This window comes from Podarcis raffonei, chromosome 2, assembly GCF_027172205.1.
Source record: "Podarcis raffonei isolate rPodRaf1 chromosome 2, rPodRaf1.pri, whole genome shotgun sequence".
In the NCBI taxonomy this organism is placed as follows: domain Eukaryota; kingdom Metazoa; phylum Chordata; class Lepidosauria; order Squamata; family Lacertidae; genus Podarcis; species Podarcis raffonei.
Window position 1 is genome coordinate 119,860,166 of NC_070603.1, and position 12,252 is coordinate 119,872,417.

The following is a 12,252-nucleotide window of genomic DNA, read 5'->3' on the forward strand; positions in this document are numbered from 1 at the left end:
GTGTTTGTTTGTGTTTATTTTAACAGTTCTGAGCTATTATTCGGTGTATGAGCTGCTGTAACTCCATGTTCTGAACAAAGCCCACCCCCCAATGTCTTTGGAGGTTTAAACTCCTCTTGCAGATGAGCTAGCAATGGACTCTTTCCAGTTTGCCATGCTCCACTGGGAGTCCAAATGAGCATCTCTTTTGATCCCCTTGCAGGAGGGTGTCCCGGATAGTGTGACCTTGTCCCCACCCTCCACAATCTAGGTCTCTGCACCACTTGTTATCTATAGATTAAATGTGTTTCTGTGTGTTTATTTTAGCAGTTCTCCCCTGCCTCTTATGTGCCAGAGGGACAACTGGAGCTGATCTAGGGTGGATTTCCTTCCACTATGATAAGTTCTGCCATGTCTAAAGAAGTCAGGAGACAGGGCTTCAGCTACAGAGAATCACAGATGAAGGGGGGAGAATCCTTCCACTCATCATGGTAGTGGAAAAAGAGCACCAGCAGGAGAAACTCCAGCCAGAGTCAAATAGGAACGCATGCTGGATATGGTTTGCATTCCAACCCCCAAAGGAGCTGACAGTGGCTTTGAGACTAGAGAGGCTGCACTTCCCTTATTGTTACCTCTGCTCAAAGAAGTTTTAGAATATATAGCAAAAAACTGCAAAATAGATGCAAAGCAAATGGGATGAGTGGGTGTACCATGAGCAGTTATCTCAAGTCACTATCAAAGGGCATTGGGCTTTCTGGAAGAAATGATCTTCCTTTCTCCATTACTTCCTTCATTTAACTATCATTGCCGTGATATTTCCCAACAGAAATGAAGAAGAAGGGAAAAAATCAGCACTCTTTCTCGCCAGCTCAAAAGCAACTAAGTCCTGAGACACCGTGAAGAGCAACAGATTTATCAGGGCACAATTATCTCAGTATTTTTAACATAATGTTTGTGAAGGAAAATACAGATATTAATTGTATGTACAATGAAGAACAATTAATATCTCAAAGTTCAACATGCTTTAAACGGCATTTTACAACAAGGAATAAATTATTCTTACCATGTTTATTCCCCCCTCCTAAGAACCCTCCCATTGTGGTATGTGTGTGTGTGTGTGTGTGTGTAAATAATGTTTCTGTGCCCTCTGTTAACTGTTCCTGGGGGGGGGGGGAATTCACTACTCAATTACACTTTTCTCCTCTATTTGTTTTAGCAGTCCCAATCAATTTTCCTATTAAATCAATATATTGAAATGCAGGAAGTGCCAAAGAACCTGAATTTTAAGAGAAAGACATTCAGCTTTCCAAGTTAAAATAGCACAATTAAAAATAAAATGTAAACATTTAGACACTTCTTAAAGGTTTGAAAAGTAACCATCAGAAAAGGAGCCATAAACATGCTTTTAAATCTAAGAAGCTACATTTGCAAGGCAAGTATGTTTTTTTCAACATTACTGTGCTGGACAACAGTTGTCAAAAATGAGTTATTTAAGAACCAGCTTTTGTTGTCAGATGCTCTTTTGTGTTCAGATCAGGCCTGAGTACAATTATGTAGCACTTGGGAAAGAAGATGCAGCCCAGAAGCCCAGCACTGGAAGTCAAGATAGAGAAGATCTGCACGGCTACCATGTATTTCCCTTTTGTGCTCAGGTAGGAGGGCACAAATGAGACCCAAACACTGCAGAAGACCAGCATGCTGAAGGTGATCAGCTTGGCTTCATTGAAGGCCCCAGGCAGCTTCCTGGCCAGGAAAGCCACTGTGAAACAGATGGAGGCCAGGAAGCCCATGTAGCCAAAGACACCATAAAACATGGCAACAGACCCTTCATTGCATTGCAGGATGATCTCTCTGGGCTGGGAATGCATGTCAGACTCTGGGAAGGGAGGAGAGATTCCCAGCCAGAAGATGCAGATGACAACTTGGACAATGGAACAGGAAATGACAATGGAGTTGGCCAGACTCTTCCCCAGCCATCTCCTCATCGTGTTTCCTGGTTTTGTGGCCAGGAAGGCCAGCACCACAGTGATGGTTTTGGCCAACACAGAAGAGATGGCAACTGAGAAGATGATGCTGAAGGCCATTTGTCGGAGAAGACAGGTCGCTTTCCTTGGCCTTCCAATGAAGAGCAAGGAGGACAAAATGGAAAGCAGGAGGGAGATGAGGAGGATATAGGAGAGGTTCCGGTTGTTGGCTTTGACTATGGGAGTTTCTCGGAATATAATGAATATTCCTAACACAACACACGTGGTTAAGGATAAGAATAGGGCAAAGGAAGCTAGGAAAATCCCCAAAGCTTCTTCATAATCCAGGAAGGTGATGATCTTGTAGAAACATTGATCTCTGTCCTTGTTTGGATGCTGATCTTCTGGACACCTGTTGCAATGCTCTGCATCTGGAATGAACACAAAGAATATCAACTTTACTGTAATGCTTTTCATTAACAAAAAGTAATACCAAAGTGGTCTCCACTAAAAGGAAACTTAACTATATTCAATAAAAATCACTGCATATAAATAGGGAGAGTATTTATTGGTATTAATGATATTACGAGACAGGAAAACCTGAGGCAATGGGGGCTGCTAGGGGTGTATTGGAAGATGGCCGACAATTCCATCTCTCTGTCTCACACAGGGTAATTAAGAGGCTGATATGGGAGTATGCAGCCTCCCTTGTTACCCCTGGGAGTGGGGTAATACTGCCTCGCCTGCTGTTGCCATAAATCACCCCCGAGTTCGAAAGGGGGTGGAGGGCACTAGGCACACATCACCCGTGTGGCACGGCTCTCCTGGACGCTGTCTCTGATCGCACGAACTGGTTGCAGGAGCTCAAAATAAACAATTAGAGAGAAGCAAATGCACATATTTCAAGTGAAGAATGGGAGTTAAGACTGCTAATTGAGGTGACCTCTGTGAAGTAGAGCGACGGGTTGGATTCAACAGGAAAATATTCATGAAGAAGATACATCAAAGTGTCGGTATGTCAGAACGGGACTGGAAGGGGGGGGGACTTTTCTTTTTTTCTCTATGTGATTACCTAACAACCCCTCCCCAAGAAAGAACCGTTGCATAATTGACTATAAGCGGGATGATAAAAAGTTGTGTGGAAATAAATTATTAACCAAAGGTTTGACGTATGGAGATCTGGAAAAGAATAAGGGCTTTTGGAATGGCGCAGTCATAAAAAGAGAGTCGCCATCTTGGCAGGTTTTGTCGAAAGCTATCGAAAGATTGATGTTCAAGGAGGAGGAAGCTATGGCTCGTTATCATACTGGATTCCTGGCAGAACCTCCTCAGAAGAGCGAGAAAGGGAGTGACAGACCTGCAAAGATTAACGAGTAGACGGTAAGACTGTTTGTTTTTGGAAGTGATGAAGTGCACCAGCCGTCTGAATATAACTCTTGGACTAATGGAAAAACCCACACAGGATTATAAAAATATCTGTTTTCAACTCGCTTGTGGAGATTTTCAAAGGTCAAAAAGAGAAAGGAATAATATACGAAAACAACAAGAAGAGATTTGGAAAACAACAAGAAAGGATTGGATAGAACTGTGAACATCATTTGGACAGAATTGTGGATATTAAAGCAGCAGCAGCAATAAGATGATCGGATCCTTTTCGGAACTTGAAATATCGGTACCCGCAAGAAAAATTTAAAATTTGGCTCTGTAATTTGGAATTAATGTGATGTGATTTGATTTGATTGGTCTGTTAATAAAAATTATTTTTTTTTAAAAAAGGAAAACCTGAGGCAACTGGTATGTCTTCAATTGGTGGTAAAAACAATGGGGAGAGGATTCCATATACTAAGGGAATCACAATGCAGGAGGCCCTCACTAATATTTCTGATAGGAATAAAAGAATTCTAAGCCATGGTGACCCCTTTCCTGAAAGGATGTCAATGTTAGGATAAGGGTCCTGAGGCCAAAAGCTTCTAATATGACGCTCAAAAGGGACCTTGTTGGACACAACTGTATGAAACATCTGTGCCTGATAACCATCCCAGAGTTCATGGTGCCTCTTGTGCCAAGTTTGACTAATCGTCAAAGTACTGTCAATTTCCCACATCTCAGGATTTTCTCCCACTCTGTGTAGGCTTCTAATTGTCATTCAATGTGTCAATACAGCATATATGAACACCCAATGGGGAAAATGCCCAGTTGTGTTGTAGCAGTGCAACAGTTCAAAAACTCCCCTTTAATAGACTCTGGACACCAGAAAGGTCCTTTGTCCTCTTCCCCAAGGGCAGGTCTTTCTGCTGGTGTCACCCACCTTCCTGAGTGGCCATTGTTCCTTCTGCACAGGGAACGCAGTCATAGCAGCAGAGCAGCATTCCTTCCTGAACTACCTTGAAGTATCCAGGTTGGCAATTTTCCACACACCTGGAAGTAGGCAGGGGCTGAGCATAAAGGGGCATCAAGGGAAACGTGTTAAGGCTGATGATTTAAGAATGATAACAATGTATTACTTGATTAATTATCTTTAACAAAACTTATTAACTGCTTGATTGCAGCAAAACCTCTAACGATAATGTTTCCCTGTTTGATCAAAACCCAAGATTCTTCCTCTTCCCTTCTTATAGAATCATAGAATCATAGAATCATAGAGTTGGAAGAGACCACAAGGGCCATCGAGTCCAACCCCCTGCCAAGCAGGAAACACCATCAGAGCACTCCTAACATTTGGTTGTCAAGCCTCTGCTTAAAGACCTCCAAAGAAGGAGACTCCACCACACTCCTTGGCAGCAGCTTCTCCTGCTGCTCAGTTGTGTTTCAGTTTGGTTTGTAAAATCCTCAAAGCATAGACCTCCCCTCTTGGACTTGATACAGTGTCATGATTGCTGTATAAATCAGAGGTAGCTAAACTGTTTTCATTTGAGGGCCATAGTTACCCCAGTGGAACCTTCTGTTGGTTTGGCCAAAGAGTGGGCTTGTTTGAGAACCACAGCTCTCAAGTCCTCAGTCCAATATGTTTTATCATCAGCCATTTTCTAGTACTCTAAATTATTTTTATATTTCATTGTACGATTCAGTTTTGTAAAACATATTTGCACAAACATATTTTATCAAAAGGGAGGTGTCTCAAAACCTTTTAGCATCACAGTATAACTGCAGCAGACATACAGTACAGTAAAACTATTTCCAGAAAATAATGCTTGTTTTGTTTGTTTTTTTAAAAAAGTGGTCCTAGGTGCCATATAGAATTTGGGGGAGGGGGTCCAGATATTAGCCACCCTTCATATAAATAAATGATAAACTGGTGAAGAAGTTTCTGTCACCACAACCTGTTTTTGAACTGGCGCTGGGACAGTATTTTCTAACAATATTTTTTTCATTCACCAAATTGGTTGGGAGAGGAACTAACTGCAAAAGTTGAGGGATGGTTAAATTTCCTTGAAGGGTTCAAGTTAGGAGGCCATCTCTTCCAGCAAACAAACCTATTGCTGCATAGAACATGGATTTACAGGAGCATTTCAGGAAATATTGCTAGCACTGATTGTCAGCAAAGCTCATAGAATCATAGAATCATAGAATCATAGAGTTGGAAGAGACCACAAGGGCCATCGAGTCCAACCCCCTGCCAAGCAGGAAACACCATCAGAGCACTCCTGACATATGGTTGTCAAGCCTCTGCTTAAAGACCTCCAAAGAAGGAGACTCCACCACACTCCTTGGCAGCAAATTCCACTGTCGAACAGCTCTTACTGTCAGGAAGTTCTTCCTAATGTTTAGGTGGAATCTTCTTTCTTGTAGTTTGGATCCATTGCTCCGTGTCCGCTTCTCTGGAGCAGCAGAAAACAACCTTTCTCCCTCCTCTATGTGACATCCTTTTATATATTTGAACATGGCTATCATATCACCCCTTAACCTCCTCTTCTCCAGGCTAAACATGCCCAGCTCCCTTAGCCGTTCCTCATAAGGCATCGTTTCCAGGCCTTTGACCATTTTGGTTGCCCTCCTCTGGACACGTTCCAGTTTGTCAGTGTCCTTCTTGAACTGTGGTGCCCAGAACTGGACACAGTACTCCAGGTGAGGTCTGACCAGAGCAGAATACAGTGGCACTATTACTTCCCTTGATCTAGATGCTATACTCCTATTGATGCAGCCCAGAATTGCATTGGCTTTTTTAGCTGCCGCGTCACACTGTTGGCTCATGTCTAGTTTGTGGTCAACCAAGACTCCTAGATCCTTTTCACATGTAGTGCTCTCAAGCCAGGAGTCACCCATCTTGTATTTGTGCCTCTCATTTTTTTTGCCCAAGTGCAATACTTTACATTTCTCCCTGTTAAAATTCATCTTGTTTGTTTTGGCCCAGTTCTCCAATCTGTCAAGGTCGTTTTGAAGTGTGATCCTGTCCTCTGGGGTGTTAGCCACCCCTCCCAGTTTGGTGTTTGGCTCAGATGCTGACAGAAGAGAGAGAACAGTTAGCAGTTTGGCTCAGATGCTGACAGAAGAGAGAGAACAGTTAGCAGCAGAAGACAGGGAGGATGGGGAGAGCAGCTGTAATCTGAGCTCTGAACAAAGGGGAGGGAATAAACAGGGCCAGAGAGACAGGCAGCTGTGTGAGAGCTCCAATAGTGAGCCAGACGTTGGAATGCAGGAAACATTCTCTCCCAAATCTCGTAGGATCTCAAAAGTGGCAGGGACGCACAAAAGATACCGAAAGAGAAGGTGAGGGCTTCCATGCTGTGGAAGGGGGAGGAGCTCAGTCTGGGCATCTTCTGAGTAGAGGAGCTCCATCCTAGTTTGTTGTTTTAGCAATAAATGTGAAATAATTAACAGCCAGAGTCGTCTCGCGTTTGTGGGAGAGACCAAGATGCTGCTAAAAGCCACACTCTCCTACAGATTTTTTATGGATTAAATATGACAGGGGAAGGGGAAAACCATTGGCCACCTCTTCTACTTACTAAAATAAGCAACCGCCTAGAAATCAACCCCCCCAAAAAAACAGCTGAATCCTGCATATACACAGTTTCACAGGGACCTACTCTTAAATCTTCAAGAAATGCAGAAGGCACCTGAAGGTAGCCACACACTGAGCATGGTGACAGTCAGGAGTTCCCAGCTTGATAACACAGTAAGCGTAGGTAATTAAAATTGAAGATTTATTACAAAAACAAACAGATAGCTCTGGATGGCTCTAACACAGCCACCACCATTGTCACTAAAGATGAGCCTTCTGAAGACTCCTTCTGGTGTCTACAGAATATATTGAACCGATGCCTCTTACATCTCTTGTTTTGCTTCCTGTCTAGCAGTCTTCCCATTCGCCAACTCCTTGGACTTATTGGGTCAGCTCCAGCCTCTTCCTTTTCTGAGAGAATATCTCTGTGTCTGTTCACGCCTATTTGAGCTTTCTGAGAGCTTTGGCTGAGTTCCAGCCCGCTCTCGGTCGTTCCCCTGGCAACCTTCATTCCAAGGGGTGGGGAAGTCTCCTCTGACTGCTGTTCAGTCTGTGTCCGATCTGACCATCTCTGTTCTGCAGCTGGCTGTAAAGTTCCACTAGGAGCTGGCTCATTCTGGACAGTGACATGATTAGAGCTTATGGGATGGGAAATCCAATAAAATGAAAGAAATTATTTCTCCCACCTGGTTGTGCCATTTGGGGCACACAGTGGCATTCTGGTCCATGGTGCACTTCAGGGCCAGGGATCTCTGTCTCTTGATGCTCCCAATCCTCTCTCTAAGGAGGGACTTATTGGGAAACACCACCCAGTTCACAATGTCCAAGTCAGCTGCCAGTTCCCCGTTCTCATCCAAATACACTCTGTCCATTGAAGAATTGTAAAATTGGGCATCTCCCAGGAAAGAGTGGAGCTAGAATGGCAGAGAAAAGGGAATAGGGGAAATATATAGAATAGGGGGAAAACACTGACTATTCAACTCTGCACATTTCATGCTTGGATCTGCTCTCATTTGGGATTGCCTACAGAGTGCCAGGGACTGGTTGGGACTGGTTGGGCAGTCTGAAGAATTGTGGGAAGCACCAGCCAGAGAACTTCCAAGGGAACCCCCAGGAGAGGAGCCTCAGAGCCAGAGGATTGGTGGTGGGACATTGAGGAGAGCTCAGAGGAAGAAGACTGCAGCAGGGGGCTGGATGCTGAAGGGGGCAACAGGGTTTAGTGAACAGGGAGAGTCGGTGATGGGGAGCAGTTCAGACTCTGAGGCTGAAGCAGAGGAGAAGGGTGAAGAGGCTGCTGGAGAACCCAAAGACCATTTGGGAATGACAGGGACAGAGGTATCTAAATTGTACAGAAATTTATTTATGCATGCAACAACAGCAGCTACTCTCCTTAAAAAGGAAAGAAGCAGAAGGAAGAATGGATACAAAATCTAATGGAATATGCAGAAATGGCAAACGTTCCCAGAAGAATAAGAAATCATGATAACAAACTTTTTAAAACTGGTGTATTGAATATTTGCAGATAAATCACAAACATCTAAAACCATTGGCAGGATTATTGTAATAACCTGCAGTTTCATAAGAATATATATTTAAAGTAGATAATTAAATGAGCAAATTAAATGAATTTGGATATGCCGAAGATATAAGAAAGCAAGTTTAAAGAACCACAGAAAGAGGGGGATGGAAGTCAAACGTTGAAATGTTAAAATGATTGTAAAACTAATGAAATGTATAAATAAAAACTTTTTAAAAGATAAAAGACTGAATGGGAAGTGTTGCTGGGTTATATGCTGGTTTTCTTGAATAAATAGTTAACAACTGACTGTCTCTGTGTTCTGAGCTGCATGTGACTCCAGTCTGGCACCAAAAGATGTATAATGAAGGTGCCAGACAAATCTCCCTGGAGACAGCATTCTCCAAATGGGAAGCCACTGCAGAAAAGCCACATTCTCATGTTGCCACCCTCCAGACTCCTCTTGAGGAAGGGACATGAAGAAGGCCTCAAACAATGATTGCAGCTGTTATCTGCTCTCAATAAAAAAAATTCAAGATATTCTATATAAAATGGAAAATTTAGTTGAATGCATATTAATGGGATCAGAATTTACAGTGGTACCTTGGTTTACAACAATACTCTGTTCTGGAGGTCTGGTTGTAAACCAAAACAGGTTGTAGCCCAAGGCGCGCTTTTACCAATGGGGCCTCCCCCCCCCCAAATGTGTTGTAATCCCAAAAAAAGTGGACATGCACTTCCGGGTTTGACATGGTTGTAATCCAAAACGGTTGTAATGCAAAGTGGTTGCAAACCAAGGTACCACTTATATTCATAAGGTATATTCATATTGTCTTTTGTATTTCTGATATATATATTTTATGATCTGTGATATTGTGTGTGTTGACGCTGGTCTGTGACCGTATTAATAAATTCATTCATTCAAGGTACCACTGTAAATACACCAAAAATATGACAGATGTCCACATAGAGCTTAGTGGAGCTCAGAAGATGCCAAAGTTTCACCCTAAACAAGAGGGAGAGTCAGTGCAATGCCATCTTCCCTGCCCAAGGGAATTCTTATGGAGGAGGTGGGGGTCGAATGGGCCACTTCAAGGCAAAGAAGAGGTGAGGCTAGTGGTGGGAACTGTTCCCAGAGAGACTGTCATTTGAGAGGAGATAAAAAGGATTCAGTTCATAGCACTTCACAAAGGGGTTTGCAAAATCTCACCTCCCCCCTACATCCCCCAAGTTCTCAGACAATCTCCAAGGCAACCATTCTGGAATTGTACAATTGATTGCCATGTTTGGCTGAGATGTCCAAGATGGGAAAGGAAATACCTGCCATGGCTGTAGCCTTTGAACTTCCAGACTGTCCTTCAACCTCCACTTAGATCTAGAGGAATATGCAGCATTTAAGGAACGGGCCACAGCTTGGACAGTGTTGTAAATCCTGTAGCTGTTTAGAGATAAGAGTCTTTCCAGATATTCTTGGGGCAGCATCTCCAGTTCCTCTCTTTCTTGGCATCTTGCCCAGCTTTTCACTGACAATGTGTGCTCCAAATAGGAACAAGTAAAAGCTTCCTCCCAAAATTGCTTAATTGCATAGAAAAAGGCATCAATATCATCATATTTGGCCCATTTATTCAGCCCAATAGAAAAAGAAAGAATACTGTGGAAATGCTGGAAATCTAAACCATTGATGATTAACTCAATTAAGTCTACACTCAAATCCCACATAGATGTTGTGATCAAGACTTTCCCCACAGTGGGTTTGACCAGCTTGTCAAATATCATTTCAGCAACTTGCATTCCCTTCCAGAAATAAGTAGATTCTACGTAATATAAGAATACTTGGACTTGTCGCCACTTTTCTGATGGAGGAACTTTGACCGTCACACGGTTTGTATTGATTTGTGGAATGCTTAGTGAGATAGCAACACAAATGCCATTCTCTACAAAGATAGGTGTCAATGTCTTCATGAACATCTCTCCGTTTTCAGTGTCTGGAGCAATGAGACCAATGAATGTCCATCTGAAGTGATGGAGCAGCTTGACAATCAGTGGGTAAACAGCCTCTTCATTGGGGACCGTCCGATAGAAAAAGGGGAACTGTCTCTTGTCATTTAGAACATGTGAGCCAAAAGCATAGCTGACCTGGCAAAAAAAGAAGGACTGTTGGTTTGCATTGTTTGGGATCAAAGATGAAATAATTCGTACCTCAAATAACATATATTTGCTTTGTAAAAACATGTGTGTTGTTGGTTTTTTACCCAGACTTTTCTTGCCATATAAGACTGGATTCCATTTTTATTTTTATGAATTCCCACAGTTCCTGTTTTCATTTTTTTAAATACGCCTTTATCCTTTTATTTTCATGCTTTATACTGTTGATTTGTTTCAACAGTTTTGTTACTGTTTTAGGTTGTGCACTACTAAAAAATTTTTTTAATAATTGAGTGGGTTATGAATGTTTTCAATTAATAAACAAATTTCACAGTTTCACTCAGAGGAAACTTCCCCGCTTTATCCAATTTTTAGTGGCATGGCCACTAGTACAAGGGAAGTTCCCTTCCTTCTCATTTTATATGCACAGGCATACAAACACACAAACACAGGAATCAGCATTTGACACAAATGAAAGGGAGGAAGGACAGTTAATATCCAAAAGAGCACAGCTATTCATCTGACCATTCCTTATCTCCTTTCTTCAATGCCTTGACATCCAATGTCTTCCTCATTCTGAGCTGACAATGTGCCAAATTTTCATGCCTGAGAAGCACAGCCAGATAATCCCTCCATCTCCATTCTTACCTGTGGCATTTTATAGATGCTCAACATGCTTGAAATCTGGATGGAGTTCTCAGAGTCAGAGTCAGCCCCTTCCAGAACAGCAATCAAGTTATTCTGTCCTCCGCAGTTGTAGTTTGGAACATTCACCTGTCTAGAAGAGACCAGGTCTACCAAAGCTTCATACGTTATCCTTCCATGAAAAAAGGTCTCATAGTTATTGTAGCCCAGAGTGATGTTGGGCAAGAGCCTGGGATTCTGGTTGATCTCTTGAATGGCAAAGAAGAAGGATAGGGGCACCCAGTACCTTGTTCCTCCTTTGCTGAAAAAATGTACATATCACATCATATCCTCCAGCATTCGGTGACAAGCTTCTAAGGATAATATAAAGTCCTGGATTCAATTTCTAGAATTTAATCACCCTAACACTGATCCAAATTCGGACGTTTGATAGCAAATTCCATATTAATGATGCATGAGTGTTGGGAAAGCCTTGTTCAATCAATACTCATTATCACTTGGAAAACAAAACTAAAGCAGAATGAATTTCTCATGATGGAATTAGACATGCATAGACTTTCGAAGAACAATAGGAGTTAAAAGGTTTTTAAAGGCTCATTAAATGACACAGAACATCTATTGCTCTCTGTCCTCTGCCCTCCCCCAAGCCTGTTATATTTATAATTACTTTTATTGATTTGTTTTCAAAAAGAAGTGCAAACATTAAAAAAGAAAGAAAATGAAGAATTAAAAATTTAAATCCAAAAGCATCACAGCCTGGAAGGCCCAAAGTACACAGATACACCAAGCTCCAAAACGATGATAAGTAAAAATCAATATTGAATGGAGCAGCAGTAACCCCATCCCCATAAAATGACTTACTGTTTAAAGCTGGTAGAGGGAGACTCCTTGAAGTGCTGTGGATTAAATATAGCAAATCTGGCAGAGATGACTCCACTAATGATGTGGTCTCCTGGCCTGTAATAAATGAATGGCTCAATCCAGTCTCTCTCCAAAGTCAAGGGGCATTTTGCCTTCACTCCACAGTCTGCATGAGGCAGGAAGAGCAGGAGAAGCAGTACCAT

The 12,252-nt window shown here is 42.3% G+C and overlaps 1 protein-coding gene across 1 annotated transcript; it reads right to left on the reverse strand.

Moving 5' to 3' along the window:
- Nucleotides 1-1,178: 1,178 nt before the first annotated feature.
- Nucleotides 1,179-12,252, reverse strand: LOC128408820 (vomeronasal type-2 receptor 26-like). The gene is made up of 6 exons (XM_053378843.1): nucleotides 12,050-12,252; nucleotides 11,192-11,489; nucleotides 9,719-10,534; nucleotides 7,569-7,796; nucleotides 4,252-4,378; nucleotides 1,179-2,374 (listed from the first exon to the last, which is right to left on the reverse strand). The coding sequence occupies exons 1-6, from the start codon at nucleotides 12,250-12,252 to the stop codon at nucleotides 1,470-1,472; spliced, it is 2,577 nt and encodes an 858-aa protein (XP_053234818.1). The 3' UTR covers nucleotides 1,179-1,469.